General features: G+C 41.6%; 1 protein-coding gene across 1 annotated transcript in view; it reads left to right on the top strand.

The window, feature by feature from the left end:
- npffr1l2 (neuropeptide FF receptor 1 like 2) overlaps positions 1–7,405 on the top strand; it is a 30,627-nt gene extending 23,222 nt beyond the window's left edge. The window contains exons 2-3 of the mRNA XM_069683133.1: positions 4,799–4,898; positions 6,421–7,405. Of these exons, the coding sequence (XP_069539234.1) occupies positions 4,799–4,898; positions 6,421–7,405 (1,085 nt within the window). The remainder of the gene's footprint in view (positions 1–4,798; positions 4,899–6,420) is intronic.
- Positions 7,406–19,628: the final 12,223 nt, after the last annotated feature.

A 19,628-nucleotide genomic window follows, 5' to 3' on the forward strand; every position in this document is an offset into this window, starting at 1 on the left:
CCACCCTATTCCAGCTGAGACGGAGAGGTGTTTTAGTGGCTGCCATGCTGGAGCAAAGGCTGAAGGCTTGGAAATGGAGATGTAAGCCCTTTCTGCCATCAGTCATCATAGGAGGTGTCGACTCTCTGCCCTGCAAAAGAGATGAGCTGGAGATATTGGTGAAGACTATTGTTGAAGTTTACCGTGAGTGCAGTTTTCTGTGTTTTGCTGAAACCTGGTTGAATGAAAACATCTCCGACTTTATTTGTGAACCAGAGATGGTGTGATCCTGCTCATGTTGCTGTCAAGGGGAAGATGTGTTGTCCAGACATTGAATTATTTAGTTCGCAGTTAGTATGCGACCACACTGTGTGCCAAGAGAATTCAGTCATATCGCAATTTACTCGTGTACATCCCACCCAAAGCAACTGCTGAAGTTCCATGTGACGTTCTCCATGAAATAGTTGCCAGGATACAGACTATTCTAACAACACGGATCATCCGCTTCATAACACCTCGATGGACCATAGAAATAACGTTGGTGGACGGCTCCTCTCTCTTCACTGCATTCACTGCAGGACGGAGAGATAAAGAAGATCTTTTGTACCCACGGCCATCAGACTTTTTAATTCTTCAGTAAATGGTAAATGAGATGCCAGACTAGTGAATTTCCTTTTGGGGATCAATAAAGTTATTGTTATTGTTATTATTATCTACCTGTGTCACCGACAGTCATGCCCACAGATATTAATACACTGTCCAGTGTCCAAATATGCACGCATGGAGTGCATAAATAAACATTTACAGACGACCTTTCTTTGACGGTCAGCACACAGAACTTTAATAAACATGAGATGCTGTCCCATCATGACGACAGCATATCTGCAGATTTAAATAATTAGAGTTACCTCCTGTGCCTCGTGAGTAAATGTTAACTTTCATTTCTGCTCAGAAACATCCAATACGTTAACAACAGGCTATGGAAACTTAAAATAAAAAGGCCAGGCCTACACAAGTCCTCATTGTGTAGGAGACCGTTTGTCTGCTGGTTTTGATGAAGAAATAGCAACATGTGGACATGTTAACAATTGTTTAACTGCTCGTTTATTTATGTATATTTAAAAAAGACAACATTTTAGTTCACCGTTTAACTGGTAGTATTAACCGGTTAAAATTCTTAACTGTCGGTTAACGGTTAACTGGTTGCAGTGCACATCCCTACAACTTATGAACACAAAAGCAACACTTACCTTTGTGTAGTCCTGCTCTCGCTGTGGTTTTGTATATTCCAGCTGTGTTTCACGCCTCTTTTTACGCCACAGGTGCCGAAAAGACTTCAGCAAAGGATACACCGGTGCAGCCTCGCTCATAGCCCCTCCGGCAAGCCTCCTAGATCCCCGATCCTCCAGGTCACGGGCAGGAGGACTGAGGAGACGAGGAGGCACAAAATAGAGAAATGCTGTATTGCTACTTCTGATCTGAGATGAAGGTTTTAGCAGAGGATCATTTTACATTTGTCTTGTTGATGCTTTGATTAAGTAATGTCTAGATTAATCCTGTCCAGACCTTTGTGCTAAAACAGAGTTAAACTGAAATCAAAATATTAAAAGAAATAAGCGTTTATATTCTCCCTACATACTCCTGACTCGTTTTAAGGCTGGCCTTAACTATCCTCATTCGACCGCTAAAGCAAGAATTAAAGTTTCACTTTACCATTCGTGAAAATGTCAGACCTGTCACAAGAAAATGCAGAGATTTGACAAGAACAGTTCTGAAGGAGGGGTTTTCATTAAAAGGGACACTTAAGTTTCACATCCTGTAACACAGCTTTAAATGTGTAGTTATTAGGGATGGGCATTTCCAGTCATCTCAATATTCGAGTTATATAATTACCTCATGAACGTGTAATGGATTACTCGCAAATTATATATTTTTTACCGCTAAAAAAACAAACATATTGTCGGAAATAGTTGGCTATAGTACTGTAAGAGAACATTACAATATAACACCTTCACATTAATGTACATAAACAGCCAACAATAGAAAGCAAATGCAATTTCAAATGCATTAAACAACCTAAACAGACCCTTCAATTAACGTTGTTGTAACATTCTGTTGTCAAACGTCACAGCGGTAGCGGACGGACTGTTCTGTGTTGCTTCACACGTAACTCATATTTTCTCCTCTCTCGCAACTGTTGTCCGGCGTGACGGTGGCTTGTACTCAAGCTCAACAAACACCATCAGCTCACGGAAGCCTTCTCCTTCCACAACACTTAATGGGAGCATATATCCAGTCACCATGTTCGTTATTAGCAGGCTAATTAGCGGGCTCTCTGCTCTGGTCTCATCACAACGGCATGTGCTAACTGGGCTCGCAAATGATGTGATGTGAGACTGCCTGTTATCTGTCTCTGCTGGCTTCTCCTTGTGCTGTAAGCACATGTGGTGAAGCATTTAACTAGTATTTCTATGATATACAAGTATGAGTACACAGCATGTTATCGTCGTCTTTTTTCAAAACAAGTGAATGTCAGTGAACACAGGTTGGACAACAGCTCAGCTTCAATATATCAAGAGATGATAAAGTCAAACTTGAACACAGAAATAACTGATATGCAGAGAGAGAATTTTACATTTATGTTACTCTGCAGTTTCCCTCAGTTACACGAAACATTATAGTGTCTTTCAGCTCATTGTTTTGGTTATTGGTTCACTCTCAGCACTCTCATTAGTCTTTTTACACTGTTCCGTAACGCTCCGCCGTCATGCAGCCTTTGCCATTTTACATTGGACCAAGCAGTGTGTTTTTACACAGCGTCCCAACGTTGCGGAAGCAAAACATGCGCGAGGCGTAAACAAACAGTGTGCGCTTCAAATACACACACGCGGCGCTGTTCCGCCCCGCCGGCTCCGCCGTTTACACTGACGCCGGTTCTCCTCTGTTACTACTTCCGATGCCGGCTCAGCGGCAGAACGGCTTCGCCCCACCATTCTGCCTCCGTGCATTTTACATAGACGATGAAACGTAACAGGTTTAATAATCCCGCCTCGAACTGGCAGTGTAAAAGGGGCTACTGTGTCATTAAAGTCAAGGTGAAATGAAAAATGTCATTTCAATCCTTTTAGATCACATCCCCGGTAATATTGTTCATCTATTTGACAATATAGGCCGAACAAAATACAGAAAATCAATTTCTTCGTATTCTTATATCAAAATCCGATCATTTTTTCTGCCGGTAAAACTAAATTTCACGCGTGCTTACGTAAGTTAGCACCAAACAATTTCAACCAATCAATCTGCAACATTTAGCCGCAGAGCACCAAGAACGCTCGGTCAGTTAGCTAGCTACTGCGCTGTGGAGAACGTCTGTCTACGCCCACTTCTCAACGATCAAATCCCTCTAATGATATGTCCCGCCTGCACGTCCTGTTTCACTCAGAAATACGTCACGATACGGAAGCTAGATTCTCTCAAAATGCCGTTTCAGCTCGACTTTAAGAAAGTGGTGACAGAATTTTGTGGGGCTGTTCACAACCTGTTGAGCATCGAACAGCAAACTAAGTGAGGAAGCAACCGCTTATTAACACAACTAAACATTTACTAACTGATGATCCAGGTATTTCTCTCAGGAGCTGGTGGAGACCAAAAATAGAGCATCATTGTACACAGTCTTGGCACATAATCACCATCCCACCAAACCATTGACAGTGATTATGTGTGTTTAATCTGCTACACATATTTTGAGTTTCTTTCTTTGAGCGTTAAAATGTATTTGTCACATTAAAGTTTCGTAATTTTTCAGTTCAGTCAGACAACTCGCATCTGAAATATTCACACATCACAGCAGCAGAACATTGTTTGAGTTTGTTGTCTCGGCTTCGACCTCAGGTTGATTTTATATGCAGAAATTTGAGGACGGATTGATGAGTAACGTTGAAGCCCACAGGTGGATGCTGGGGTGGTGGTGGTGGTGGAGGGCAGCAGTAGCATTGACGGAGCAGAGGGAGAGATGGAGAATGGTCCACCTAAAATAGACCGCCCAATCGGGGGGATGCATTTGTCCTGTGATTTTGGAGAACGAGACATGTCGAGGTCGAGTTGAACTACTTTGCAGGCATCCTTCTATTTGAGTCATTTGACTAAAATCTTCTGAACTTGTTTTTACCTTTGAAGCAGTCCTTTCACATTGTAACACATTGATTTCCAGTCACAGCTGTTTTGATTTTGTCATTGTTCCTGCAGAAATGGAATACTGTCGTACGTCGTTCTGTTGCCGCCTTTTTCTAGACTGATCATGAGAATTTTTTAAGATGAGCCTATGGCACTGCAATTTTTCTCCACCTCGGGGTCAGTGTTTGTTGATTCCAATTCTTATCCCTTCATGCTCCACTTTAGAAATTGCCAGCAGAAAATCAATGGGACAAGTGTGTTTGAAGCTTCCATTTCTCCTGTGGAAGGAATGACCAAACAGCGATTGTGTGGAAAAAGAGGAAGCAAGGTTTTACACTGAGAAGGTCGGTAGCACCAGTGCTGCCATTAGTAGTAGTCTGGAGATATGTTTAGATACAGTATATCTAGATTTACCCACTTTTTAGGTCTGACTTGATCTACATCCATTTCTGAACTTGAAACCCAGGTTGAAGGACATCTGTACACTGCCTGAAACTTCTAACTGCTGCTGTATTACTCTGTAAAAAGTTACGAATGACTCACCTGAGTCTTCCATGACTGACAGTTATGTTACTGTTTCATTTCGGAAGGATCAGTCACCAGCTTGAGCACTTCTCTATTGATCATATGTCTTCATTTTCAACAGGTTGGCCCTTTTCCAACACTGTGTGCAAGATGAGCGGCTTTGTGCAGGGAGTGTCTGTTTCTGCGTCCGTTTTCACCCTGGTGGCCATCGCTGTGGAAAGGCAAGTACTCTGTGGTTTGATAGTTATATATGACATCAACTATAGGTGATTTTCGGCTGCAGGAACTAGGAACCTTTTCAGGAACTCAACAGCAGGAACCAGGGTCTAAATTTAGTTCCAGGGTAGTTGACTTAGTACTTTACAGGAAGGTCCAGGAACTTTCAGGGCGGGGCCTGCAGTGCGGATAATTTCTGATTGGAAAAAAACATACATAGTAGCAACATCTTTTTGTTTGTTTTGCGATATTTATTGCGATATTCAAAAATGTGGGACTATTTGGGACTTTTAAGTCTACTTTTCTTTAACATAACAAATCCTCTCTTTTACGTAAGACAACCTTATGAAACAGTAGGATGTTTCAGTTGGAGCAACACGTTTCTTCATAAAATAAATACAAATATACCTGTGGGCTGCTGCTGAGTTATTTATACGGTACGTCATCAACCTAATGGTGTTGAAATCTAAGTTTAATCACCGTGATCTGGACCGTGACAGTAACTTTACAAAAAGAAAACTCGCGTCTCCTGCTTCCGGTCGTTACACAACCTGACGCTGTGCTTGTGCTGCGGACGTAACTGTAAACACTCCCCGGCACGTCTGCTCCGTGAACCGTTTACGTAGTTGACGGAGAGGACGCACTGCGGAGTGGTTACTCCAACAGCACACACACGGCGTGAGGTTTTGTGCCGACATTACGTAGGAGACGCGAGCTTTCGTGCTCAATCAATTTGCGATGCAATAAAGCACGATCACACACAGCACAAGTTGAATCTCCTCCATGCTAACAGGCTAACTGTAGCGTCGCACAAATGATGATACCGTCTTCTTCTTTGAGATTTAATGGTGGTTGGCAAACCAGCTTAAAGGTACATTACCGCCACCTACTGGACTGGCGGTGTAGTGCAGTTACTTTGACAGTTTCTTCATATGTCGTTGGCCTGATTTGCATTATCTTCACTTTAGGCTGCTGTGGAAACGCCACAGGAACCATTTAGTTCCTGGAACTTTTGGTCGAAAAGCACCTTATATGACTGATGCTGGGAAACAATAAAATTATTATTTGGCAAACTGAAAATGAATCCATGATTATTGTTTAAATAACCAGTCCAATGCATTCTTTCTGTATTTTGGCACAGTTGTGCTAACATGCTAACATGTTCAACATGCTGATGTTTTCCTGGTGTGTTTCATTCATATTCATGTGCCTTTTTTGCCCATAGACTTTACACTAAGATGATGTTGCTAAAAAAATATATAGGTATATAAATATACAGTATATTCCGGTGGTGTCCTGTCACAGCTCTGCAGACGTTAGTTTTACAATAGTGGAAAACAGGGAAAATTGCTTTTGGCCACATGGATTTGTTTTGTTGCAGTACTGCCATTGGCCACCAGGACAGCACCCCAGCAACATTTGGGATTTATAGCTATTTTAATGTATTCATCACTTTGTTTATGATTAGTGATAATGTCTAGCCATATAGCTAATAAGTTAAAATGTTCTTCACTTTATCTATTACAGGTTCCGCTGCATAGTGTACCCTCTACAGCCCAAGCTGACTGTACTCGTTGCCAAGGCAGCCATTGTGTTAATCTGGGTGCTCGCCATGGTGATCATGTGTCCTGCTGCTGTGGCACTGATTGTGGAGAAAGTTCCTTTCCACTACATGGTGTACAACAATGACTTCAACCACACGTTCCCCCTGTACACCTGCTACGAAAACTTCTCCAACCCTCAGATGAGAAAGGTCTACACTGCGGTTCTGTTTGCTCACATCTACCTGGTGCCCCTAACCGTCATCACACTGATGTACGGAAGCATCGGGGCCAAACTGTGTTCCACCATGGTCGCAAACAGAGAGCCGCAGCTGGCCAACGCCACGGTCCAGGTCGGGGGTAGAAGAGGCGGTCATCCAATGATATCCCAGAAAAAGATCAGGGTGATTAAGATGCTCATCCTGGTGGCTTTGCTGTTCATGCTGTCTTGGTTGCCTCTCTGGACACTCCTGATGATGACGGACTACGCAGGTTTGGACAGAGACCAGCTGGACCTTCTCACTAGCTATATCTTCCCCTTTGCCCATTGGCTGGCTTTCGCCAACTCCAGCGTCAACCCCATCATCTACGGCTACTACAACGAGAACTTTAAGAGGGGCTTCCAGGCAGTGTGCAAGTCACGGCCCCTCTGTTGCCTCCTGCAGTGCCAGCTGCGGAGGAGGATGGCCAGGTGGGGCAGGAAAGACAGATCCGTACAAGCACCGTGTGGAGGTCAGGACTTCAGAGATAGCAGCAACCACAACCACCTTGTCCTGGGACTGAGAAACCGAGTTCATAACGACAACAAGTTATGTGACACAGCAGAGGGGAACAGGAATGGCAGAGTGGGCTGCGTATTGGTCCACTCAGATCAAGGTTTGGAAATGGCACATATACATAAGAAAAGCAGTAATGGCGGAGAGTCAGACAGGGTTAGTTCAGGAGCAGTTTATCAGGCATGGGATAACTGAGTGTTCACAGTGTTACCCAGAAAGGAACAAAAGAAAGCCATAGTAAGCTGTGTAAAAAGAAGAAGAAGCACTTTGTGTGGCTGCTGTTTGGAGGAATGTTTACATGTTGCAATCCTAGCTCTAGGCAGTGCCTCATCTTTAAGGTACACACTTAAAATTGCCAATGCTCTCGCTAAGCCAACCGGGGCAGCGACAAGGACCCACATGAGGTGGAGGTGTGTATGTAGACATAGCCAAGATTATGTAAGTGCTCTATTCAGCTTTACATTAGAGTCCTAGAGGGCAAAGGAAACACAAGCCATGGACAGCCAAGAAATCCAAAACTTAGCAGACAGCTGAAAGGGATAGTTGGAGTGGGCTTGTATGAGATAACTAACAGCGAGTTTATTAAAACAATAGATATAAAGAGTAAGTAGCTTTAATTTGATATTTCCACCGCCTCACTGTCGCCATGCAGCTGAACGTGGCGTGTTAGCACCCTGCAGGCTTCTCTAAACAAGATAAACCTACTACTGATGCTCCTCAGACAATTCCACTTTATAAAATCCAATTTTAAATTTCTTATTCGGAGCGCAGACAGAGCATAAGAACTCCCACCATAAAATATGTTGACTTGCACACATTGTACGACAGTCAATGCCCAATGCTTAGCCCAGCACGTCGAGCCGATTGCTTTCATCAATCATAGCTGCTCTTCAATCAAGCGTTTTAAACTCAAATGGAAATCAATTCTTTGGCACAGTTCAAGCTTCTCGCATGTTATTCATCTCTGGCTTATTAAAACTCGTGCAGCTCAGACATGACACGCTGAGTAATACATGATCTGTCCCTCGACAGAGCATATCTTCACCCATCATACTTCAACACACTTCAGTGGTGTTCTATTTAAAAGCCCCGGCATGGATTTTTCTGCTGTCTGCAAGTGTCTCATCCAACACTGGACCAAGGCACTGTTTCAGTTCAGTCCGCATGAGGCCATCATTTTCACAGCATGTAAGTTATGATGTTTATGTGTGTTCGTGCCGTTACGCGAGTTACAGCTTTTAGACCATGTGCTTTTGCCACATCTGATTTGATTTTTTTGTTGGTTGACTTCAGTGCTATATTTATAAGAATGTAAAATCAGTAATCATCGAGTCTTTTGATCGACTGACAGAAAATAACCAGTTACAATTTTGAGAATTGGTAAATGCATGTGAAGACTTTTAACTTTTTGACCCCAAACAAAAGTGTCTGTGTTTCACTCCTCAGTATGTAACAGCAACATTATATAAAGTAAAACAATCATTTTTGTATCTGACAGAACTCATGGAGAGAAAATAGGATGTGTAAACTGTATATGAAGATGAACAATCAATTAATTTAAAATCTATTTTTATTCATGTAATGTATTTATTTATTAATTAATTATATATCGTCGCAAAAGTTGTCCGGTGTCACTTTACATCCAGACCAGGTCCGTTCTCTTACGAGAGAACTAATATGTATACAGTGTACATGTGATGGCTAACAAGTGCTTCAGTGGAACCTTCACCTTATGATACATAATTGATAGGTACATATTGGATATTATGAAACATACACTCATGCAGCAGTCAATACAAACTGTGCCTTCAAACAATAGAAAATCTACCTCCACAACATTGCAATTGTAAAACCTCACCGCCAGCTGTCCTTGTGTTACACATCATGAAACAATCTAAACAGAAGCTATGGCTCAACTACCTCAGGCTCCATCCGTGTGCACAATAAATTAACTCCACATAATAGGCGTTTGTTTTTATCATGAAACCTTTAAAACCTGCAAGTGGTAAAAAAAAAAAAAATTAAGACAAAAGCATATTTTTGAACAATCCCAAACTAAGGCCATGTTAATGCTTTCCTATGACCAATCAGTATTGTGTTCCTGTCAAGGGTTTGTAAGTGTCGCTGACAAATTCATGGAACTCCTCCTCAACCTCAATGGAGACTGAGATTTCATAATGGAGCCTGTATCACAAAATGAGCTGAAGCCTTTGGTGTGCCAGAAATGGTTATGATGTGTGTCTACAATGAAGCAAGGCCAAGTGTTGATTGCTTTTCCAAAAGGCCGCACTTAAAGGTGGTTTTCAGTGACAGAGAGGAGCGGGCAAGGCACAATATTTCGTCAGTCCTCCTAGAAGCCATTCATAGTGTTGAGCGTGTTTGTACACATTGAAAGTGGCAGATTTAGTTGTGTAAAGCGTGATGAAAAGAGAGCAGGAATGAGAAGGTAAAAACCCTGCTCAAGTTATCCGTTTTTATAAAGTGGCAGAAATTCTTCAACACAGCCGTCCCTCCACTAGCTGTGAGAGTGGAATAGTTTAATTATAAATTAATGTCATAGAGCATCAATAGATCAAGGGCACAATATTAAATATCAGATGAGATGTAACGATTTTTACCTTTTCATAGAGTTCACAGAGATGTGAATGAATATAGATGGCATTCAACTGCAGCAGAATTAGAAGCCCTAGAAATTGAATAATAAATGGGCAGGGGTGGATCCAGAGGGGTGGCCAGGGGTGGCCTGGGCCCTTGAAATCTGATTAGCCACCCCAGGTACTACCACCAAATCCTAAACTATGATTGGCTATTTGCCATGTGTTGCCAACAGATCAGAGGTTTGCTCAAAAGTGTGAAACTGGGTGGAATAACATTAAAGCTATTTTACAGATAAATAACGTGCAGTGTTGCATTCCAGAGTAAAAATCCCAAACATATATGTGCTCTGAACAGATTCATCTGCAACAGCCACAACCAAAGAATTGGATAATAATAAAAGATTTTGTGAGAGTCCTTCTCTTTGGGATCATGTGTTTTGGTGCCATCTTCATCGCTTAGCAGTAAATGGCTCTATGTATTTTGGGTTGTGGCCTTGTCACTGTGTGCAGCATTGTTTCTGTAATTGAGCTGAGCCTTGAAAAGGCCTGTTACGCTCGCTTTCAATCAGTTAAGTATATTAATGCCCCTTTTAAGTGGCTGAGCTTGTTGCTTTCATGCAAAACCATTCTAATGTCTGTGGTAACAGGAAATTATGTTCTTTCATGTGCTCTTTCCAAGTGTTCCAAGTGAAGCATGCCAGCTCAGGTTACGTAGACAAAGGATGTTAGGCACACAGTGGACTGTAATTTTGTCGTTACTGCTGAATCCATTTGAATGTATTACATATATCAGAAGAGACAGATCACGATGACACCTCAGGAGACCTGAACAGATGATGCAGACTAATCTTTGTTTGTGGCTTCAAATGCAAAACCTTTACTCAGTGCATGTTGTTGCTCTGTGATGCTGTAGGTTTGTTTCTGTTCATGTACAAGGGTTTGGCTGATATGTGTTTATTCAGGGTCAATTCTGTGTTTTTGTAGGTTGGTATTTTTGTAATGTAGCCGTTAGTTTGTTTAAATGCTCATCTTTGACTTTGGCCACTTTTATTAAACGATGTATTAGAAATGCTTTGAAGGGAAGGAAACATTTATCTGCTCAGCAGCAACCTCAAACCAAGCAGCAGCGTTTTATTTACGAGTCGGCTTCTCTTTCAACAAAAATCATCTTCATTGTTAACGAGTATCCCAGCAGAGAGAGACGTTTCAGAGATATCCCACCAAGTGCTGGCTGCCAGACGATGATTCACGCGACCACATCTTCTACCTAAGTCCATTGTCTCACTGAAACGGCAAGTCAGGTCATTATTAACAATTCTCCTTGGCCACTGTGTGAGTCATGAAAGTGCACACTTCCCTGATTTTCCTGCAGGCTCAAATTACTCCATTTCCCCCCTCATGTGCTAAAGTCCACTCACCTCACATGCAAAGGCGTTCCGTCGATAAAAGGACGCTTTAAAGGACGTTAAAGGAAGTTATAATGGTGTCAATTTTACCTGCAGAAACTTTGATGTTCGCAATGAATGTTTAACATTTGCTAATTAGCACTGAACACCAGCTTAAGTTGATGAAAATGTAATTTTGTACAAATATCAGTTTCAATGCTATAAGTTGTTATAACTCATCCGGAGGGGGACCAAATAGTGTCAGCCTCATGAGATGTTGCAATCACAAATATTGATGTAATGGTTGTGCTGGAGGAAAGTTAAAGGCATCAACATTATTAAAATATAACCTCTGGGCACCATTAGTATCTGTATCACAGATATCTGTGGCAATCCTTCCAGTGGTGAAGTCTGGACTTAGTAATCGACTGACCAACAAACCAACAGCGCTTTCTGTTGTGTGGCTGAAAATTATAAGCACTGCAGGATATTCCAGAAATCTAAAGATCAGGTTAAAAAATAAATCCTTTGTTTATTGCATTCAATTAGCCACTTTGTATGGCGCATCAATCTTTACACACTTAACCTTAATCTCTACCTGACACTGTGATTTCACATCAGGTTCAAAGACAGGCGTGTGTCACACTGCTGCCTTTGGTTCTGGTTGTAGCTGAGGAGCTGAACGTGGTTATTTACCTGCTACAGCAGCGGGTATTCTGCTGCTTTCTTACAGCATCTGCGTTTTTATGTTGATGCCTACATAAATTGTTTATGTGTGTGTCCCTGTAAACAGCAATCTTCAGTGTGTGTTCATGTTAAATGTGCCTCTTTGTGATGCTTACCTTATTAATAAATGAGTCACTCAAAAGTCTTTCTGTTCATGCGTTTTGCTTACACTGAACACTGAGGCATTTAAGGTAACTTACGTTATCTCTGCAGCCTCAGATGCCTTCTGGGAAGAGAGAGTTTAGACTGATACATTTGCATCCCCTGTGCTATGCTGCTTACAAAGCTTCAGCTGAAATGTCAACTGGACATTTAATACACAGTTGGAGACAGAGGAAGGTAAGCTTTCTGCTGCTTCAAATATTGGATTTGGACTCATTGTGAGCTGGGTCGACACCAGGACTGCGCTCAACACCAGGCTGACATGCTTACATTTATGAGCCTCAGAAGTATATTTAAACCCTGTGACTGTCTGACAGCCTGCCCACGCTGAGTCCTGCCTCCTCCCCTTAGTTTGCCGAGACAGGATCCAGCTGCCTGCGACCGTGAATAAGATAGAGAGCTTGGAAAAGGTGACAGATAGAATGGAAGTAAGATTTAATCGCTGAGAACCATAGCTTTTTTACTGAAATTGAGCGATCATCAGAGGTAACAGGTCAGGTTTTCTGCATACATAAGTAGGACCTTTTCTTGACCTTGCTTCAGGCACTGCAGTGAAATAATGCGCCAACATGCGACCAGTGTTGAATAAACTCAGTGCCTCAGAGGTCTGTCAGGCCTGAGAGACTCTTTATTCAAGATTGTAACAAGAGTTCATTACATTACATTATTTATTAGTTTCCTCTCAGGGGTGAATAAAGTACTCCATCAGTCTATCTTACAGTGAAACTAATTAATATTTCCCGGAGAAAATCATCTATTCTAAGATTTTCATCTAAATCAATGTCGCTATCTATCGCCGAATGAGGTAACACAAAGGTGAGTGAGCCTATGGCCCACTGATGAAAGCCTTTGCATTTGCAATATATAGTAGAATTACGGACTGGGTGTCTGGTGCGACATTTGCGAGAAAAAAAATCACAAGTTACAGTTAATGAGTTTTCCCATCAGCCAGCAGTGGTTGGTCTGCCAGAGAGGGTAGGCGGCGCTAAGCAGCTGCTTTTCCGGTATCAAGTGTTGAGAGTAAACAGTAATCTACTATGGCTGAACAAACAAAGAAAAGATGGATGACTACAGATACATGACTACAAGACATAAAATGATCTGCTTGAAATAATAAATTGTGTCTGTTTGTTCTGCATAAATACATTTAATTACCTTCTAAAAATCCTCCCGAGGCATCTCCTCCTTCTCCCTCATTAAAAATTCCAGAATCTCCGCCCACTATGCACATTTCCAACCGCCCCCTCCGTCACGAAAACAAAACACATCTCTACCGTCGTCTAGTGGCAGCTTGTTGAAACTTAGCTAGCTTGAACTGTAGTAATAAGTAGGAGTAACATTAACGTTAGTAGTCAGTAGTGAGCTTGCAAAAATTGCGATGACAGTTACAGCTGGCTAGCGGATCGTAGAAGTGGTTGCCATAGGTTACACATAATGATATGCTTAGCGTCACCCCGTCTATTAACAGGATTGGCTCTTTAGGTTTGTGACGTCTCAAACCTGCCAATCTGCAAACGTGTTGTTCAGCCTGTCCTTGGTACACTGCAGTTTAAAAGCAGACAGGCCCAGCCATGGAGATGATGCTGATGTTGTCCCTGTCATGTCTTGTCGCACATGAAGAACAACACATGGAGATGTTTACAAGGTTAAACACTCTTTAAGACCTATGTGCAGAATAATATGTAATGTTGGAAAGAAAGTATTGAAACGTTTGACCACCGCAACGCAGCTGTACTTTTGCATTGGCACTACATGCACACGACAGGAAAATAAGACAAACACCGTCATATACGTTTCCACAGCAACAAGTTTGCAGAAGTCTTTGAGCGGTCATTTTCATTCTTCTTCAGGATGTGATAAGATCTGGAGGAAAGGACTGATCAGACTAACCATGGAGCTATTTGTTGCCCTACACCCCCCGTGGACCTGCCTCCTTTCATGTCTCCCTCCTTACACCTCAGAGCGCCTGACAGTCATTATGGCTTCCCAGCTTGTACTATGCCACTGGCTCTATTGGACCCGTTCCCTGCTGTTTTATAAATCCTTTTCATTACAAGCATTATTACAGGAAATTGCTACTCAACAGTGTTCTTAATGTGGTGGCAATTTTCTGATGACGAGACCAATAAAGTTCTCAGGGAAACAAAGTTGTCTTTTGATGTCTTTTAATTGAAGAATAATAATAAATGAGTAAAAGCAATTAACAACTCGAGCTGGGTCAGATCAGTACTACACAGAACGCAGCTGTCTGACTGGAACAGACTCAAGGTTCACAGAGTATGTTATACAATACAGAAAGAACTCCTCTCACAGAGACAAAGCAAGGTGTTATGACTTTAGCTGAAGCGCCTGACTATCTAGAGTTTACCCCTTGCCCTGGAGCTCTCAGCCCCAGACAAGGCCACCAACTATCTCTCTAAGACAGAAGGAGCAACAGCAAATCATGCACAAGACCCTGGAGAGGAGCAGACAATACACATCCTTAAAATTAACCTTAGCTGATTACACCATGATTATTGATTCTAGAGTAATAAAGAAATTTAAACACATGATCAAACACTGTTAACATAAAAATCCTTCACACTTAACATGTTGTGCTAAAGAACAAATAGAAAGTGAAAAAACATTTCATAACGTTAACTGTAAAAAAGCTTTATAATGCCATTTAATAAAGCTAGAATAAAGAAATACATGTATGTATTAAAAAACTGGTGCACTAATGCAGTCATGGATACATTACTAAGCAGTGCTAATGGATACAGCCGTGCCCAGTACACAGCGTGCATCTCCATTCAGAAGAAAATCCTGCAGCACCGACAAGTTCTCCATCTGCAGGATCAAAGAAACTCAAATGGCTAAAAAGGAGACGCAAAACAGCCGCGGACACAAAGCGGCAAAAGGATAAACTTAAACTTAGACACAGAAAATGACCACAAAGACACACACAATCGCCACATATGGATTTACCTCAGATATATTACCCAGAGATCAAGAGGAACAAACATTGCAGTTTGTGACAAAGTGGGTGTGACCCGTTTCCTTTCTCACCACTTGTCCCTTATGTTCATTTACATATATCACATTACTATGGACATTCATTTCTGTAGTTATAATTTACCTTTGCTTTTGTAACTTTGCAGCACTTACTATCCTGGGTTTGTTAGTGTAAGCATTTATCAGGGTTCCCACTCTTTAAGAAATACTTTTCCAGGACCTTTCCAGGAGTTTTCGGGACAGCACTTGCTCTCAAACGGTCATATCATTTACCGGTAGGCATAGTACTGACACATTTAACCCCAGTTTTATTCCTCCTTTTTATGATGATGCAGGGTTCATGATGAAGTGTCTCAAGCCCCTTTTACACTGCCAGTTCAAGGCGGGATTATTACACCTGTCATGTTCTGTCTTCTGTGTAAAACACACGGAGGTGCAATCATCTATCCAAGTTACACCTGAAAGGACATAGCAATGTATTGAAAAAAAAAAAAGATTATAAAATTCAAGTGTCATACTTTTCTATCGTCTTTCAGTTGGTTAGAAAGCGTCTAAAGGCGGCGATCTTGCACCCCTCGCAGGACTCGATTGTGAATGTGACAGCTCTGGGAGCTCTGACTGGAGTTGAAGCGGCAAACTTGTGCTGAGCAACATGAAATTATTTTCAGGAAATTTGGTCATTTTAATCCATTTCCAGGTGTTTCCAGGACTGGAAAACTAGTCTCTAAATTTCCAGATTTTCCAGGTTTTCTAGGACGTGTGGGAACCCTGATTATGTTACAGGTCACATCAAAGCACCTGAGTAAGTTAAAGCAAACACACAGTCATGGGTTAAATTCTGTCACTTTTCTTAAGTTGCCGCTTTACATATTAAATTGATTGTTTCCTTGTACATACTTACCTTTGTTTCTTTGTTCAGGTCACCTTGCGGCCCAGCATTTCCTCGTTTTTATGGAGTAGATGATGTCATCAGTGACATCACTGGGCCGCGCCAAGTGTAGGGGTTTTCTTTCTTGAAATGTGTTTTCCTTGTGTTCAGTTTATGCATTTTGAGTTATGTTAAAGACATTACTTTCCTGATTAATTCACATTTAGTTGAGTAAATGAGTTGGTGTTAAATTAAGGATGAGTTTTCATTTCTAGATTTAATTGTTTGAATTAAGAGGACCCCATATTGTGTTGGTATAGGCTGAGGACAGGTAGGGTCTCAATTATGCTCCCTATAAAGGGAGTCAAGTTTTGCACCCGAGGGGGAACAGAGGTAAAGCCGTGCAGCCGTGTAGCCGTGCTTTTGCTTGAGTTGATTATGAGTTGATTTAAGTTTTTCTTTGCATTTGTTGTTTGTTGTTTGTTGTCTTACAACTCATCCATGGCTGCACAGGCATGTATGTGCTGTCAGTACTATTGATTTAAAAAACACTCTAATAGACAAACAAGGTCATTTTGTAACCACTGTCAGACTTTTCTAGTCTTTCAACCACTCAAAGCTGCTTTTACACTACATGTCACATTCACCCATTCACACACTGATGGCAGTGGCCTGAGTGTGACTCCAATCAGGATCCATGCACATTCATGCCCGATGGCAATGGGAGAAGTTTGGAGTTCAGTGTCTTGCCCAAGAACACTTCGACATGTGACTGTAACGGTCAGGGATCGAACCCCTAACCTTCCAATTGAGAGAGGACCGACTCTACCACTGAGCCACAGCTGCCCTTTGACCTATGCCTTGTCAGGATGACTCCCTCCATCTGTAGTTCATCCTGTGTTTCACTGATAACTTTGCCTGAATTTCCCCCCGGTTATAAATAAAGTATTTCTGATTCTGAACTTAATTCTTCATCAATTTTAATTCGCATTTTATTATTTATATTTTTCCCTGAACTCTGATCTCTGAAGGCATCAACCACCTGCTGCTACATCACTGAAAATACTAACATATATAGTGTGTGGCAACAGCATGTGCTAAATGAAATGGATTATTCTCATGTGAAAAAAAATCATATAACTGAAGGCTCATTAGAGGTCTGCATAGTGAGAATGATGTCAAGCAAAGCCAAGTACAGTAACACTAATGAGGCTGCATGCTTTAAATTTCAAAGGGACAATGCACAGCGGACATCCTGCAGTTAATGTAAGGAAAACACCAGATGTATTCAGTGCGCTCAGAGGAGCAGGAAGCTTTAGATTGTGAGGTTTATTTTGCACAAAAACATATTGCCTGCTCTATCAAGCAGAAGAAACATTAAAGTGTAATGAGGGAGAATATTTCAGCCAATATATTTATGTTAAATAGTAGTGATTATCATACTGGGTGCCGTGGTTTAGGAAAAACATTACTTCTAGTCACGATAATAATACGCTCTAACATACGAACTTACATTCCATCTGTTTCGGTAATTAATGAAAGCTTCCCTTAACCAGTCTTTGCAGATCTCTCTTTTCTTTATCACAAAACATCTAAAAACATCTCCTCGTCTTACCTCTGCTTAATCCTACCGGCCTCAGGAGTGCCATTAATCCTCACTCGTTACCTCCACTGTGGAATCATTTACTTCCCTCTCCTGGTAAGCAATTAAGGGTCCTTGTTTTTTTTCCTCTATTTCTTAAAATCTACCCCCAATAAATGTCATGTTACTTGGAACTAGCCTGAGATTAGGCTTTTTGTTCCTCAGTATTTTATAGCGTCATTCACAATGCCTGGGGCTGGCTGTTAAGGCCATTTATTAGATCATATTACCTGATCCTGAATGACTCTTCAGATTTTACGAACAAGACCCAAACTGTAATGTTTGTTAGGACGATGGGATGAGATCGTCTAAACCTTGAACATGTTTGTCCAGTTAAAATTCAGTGGTTGAAGTTCAGTGAACGGCAGATCTTTGCTTCTGTTGATGCACTGCGGACAGAGCAGCCTGCTGCTGCTACAGCCTGTGGTGAAGGAAATGTTATCTAACATCTCAGTGCTTACTTTCCGCTTGTTTAGCTTTATCTTTCTCTGCAGGGGAGATGGAAATGGAATAATTTCAGCCACAGCGAGGATCGTGGAGGTGGTTTAGCAAGGAAAGTGTTTGCACCGAAGGAAATAGGCACTAAGATAGAATGAATAAAATATTGATGGAGCTTTTTCTCAGTAGAAACGGCAGAGAGGCATTTTTTAACAACATGAAGACTGAAATAGTAAATCAGTTTTATTGCTTATACACTGACTGCCACTACAGCTTGTTTGCTTGTTTTGCTTCCTGATACTTTGTTTGATCGGTGCATGTGTGTCCCGTCCTGAAGTCCCGTCTCTTCACCTGTACAGAACGCACCCAGGTAGGAAAGCTAGCTCCGTTTACCAGGAGAACGGTGGGCTCGATGTCCCGTCAAGCTAAAATTTGTGCAACAATGACTATCATGGGAACTGGTGAAATGCAATGTTAGACTACTGACATAATATCTACGATTAGGGATGCACGATTTTTGATTTTTTGCTGATATGCCGATGTTTTCCAACCCTTTTTGCCGATTTCAATATATTCAGCACATTTTTTTCCACCTAACTGCAGAGAACATGAAGTCTTCCCTGTAGTGGAAGTGATACTATGCCTGCTCTTATTGTAGTGGCCCACTGTCAGATGCAGAAATAACATAATATGGTGCTTTGGGCAATATAAGAAAAGTAATTGAACTTAGGTTATGTACAAAATTTTCATTTTCTTTTGTTTCTTTAGGGAATCATCGAGCATTTAGGTCAGTGGTTCTCAAACTTTTTCTGTCATGCCCCCCTTGGGAGAAAGAAAAAGTTCCAGGCTCCCCCGCCCCAACAAAATTGTCTAACTTTTATTCAATTGCTCCATCAGACTTTTTTGAATAGAAATATAATAAAATGTACAATAACTTTTTCAGAACAATAACAATAAAGTTCAATCTGTGCTAAGAAAAACAACAAACAGATTTTTGCTGCAGCTGCCAGACTTTTCAGACATAAAACACAGACAGGTCTCTCTTCGTCTCCGACCATATTCGCTGTAAATCCAAGAGCAAGAAAAGCGTCATCATATTGTCTTGACTTCTAGGATTTTGGCGGTTGGTCAGCGTTAACGTCGGCCGACGTCGTCTTGTTGGTATCTGACGCGTCAGCTGTTTTTCGTTTCGCCCCTGTAATATATTTGTACATTGGCAATGCTAGACTTTTTCTTTGAGTGCGTCTGAATGTGAAATCTGTCATGGAAATCACCAGGGCAACGCGTTTGTGTACTGTGCCACCCGAAAATGAGTCCGGGTTGTCCGACGTCAAAACATAGTTCTGCCTGCTACATTTTCCAAAGGAAAAAAAAACACAGGAGCGGTGACGTGCCCCCCCGTCACGCTGCCGTGCCCCCCGCAGTTTGAGAATCACTGATTTAGGCATAATTAAAGCGTTTGATCAGCGGACAATGACATATCTGCCGATGCCGATGTGTCATTTCCAAGCCATTATCTGCAGATACCGATAACGTGCTGATAATATCGTGCGTCCCTATCAACGATACGAGCGCTCAGACTCACTACCACCTACTTCTGCACGTT

This window comes from Semicossyphus pulcher, unplaced genomic scaffold (genome assembly GCF_022749685.1).
Source record: "Semicossyphus pulcher isolate SPU_LCO1_2020_fin unplaced genomic scaffold, fSemPul1.0.p SCAF_6, whole genome shotgun sequence".
Lineage (NCBI taxonomy): Eukaryota > Metazoa > Chordata > Actinopteri > Labriformes > Labridae > Semicossyphus > Semicossyphus pulcher.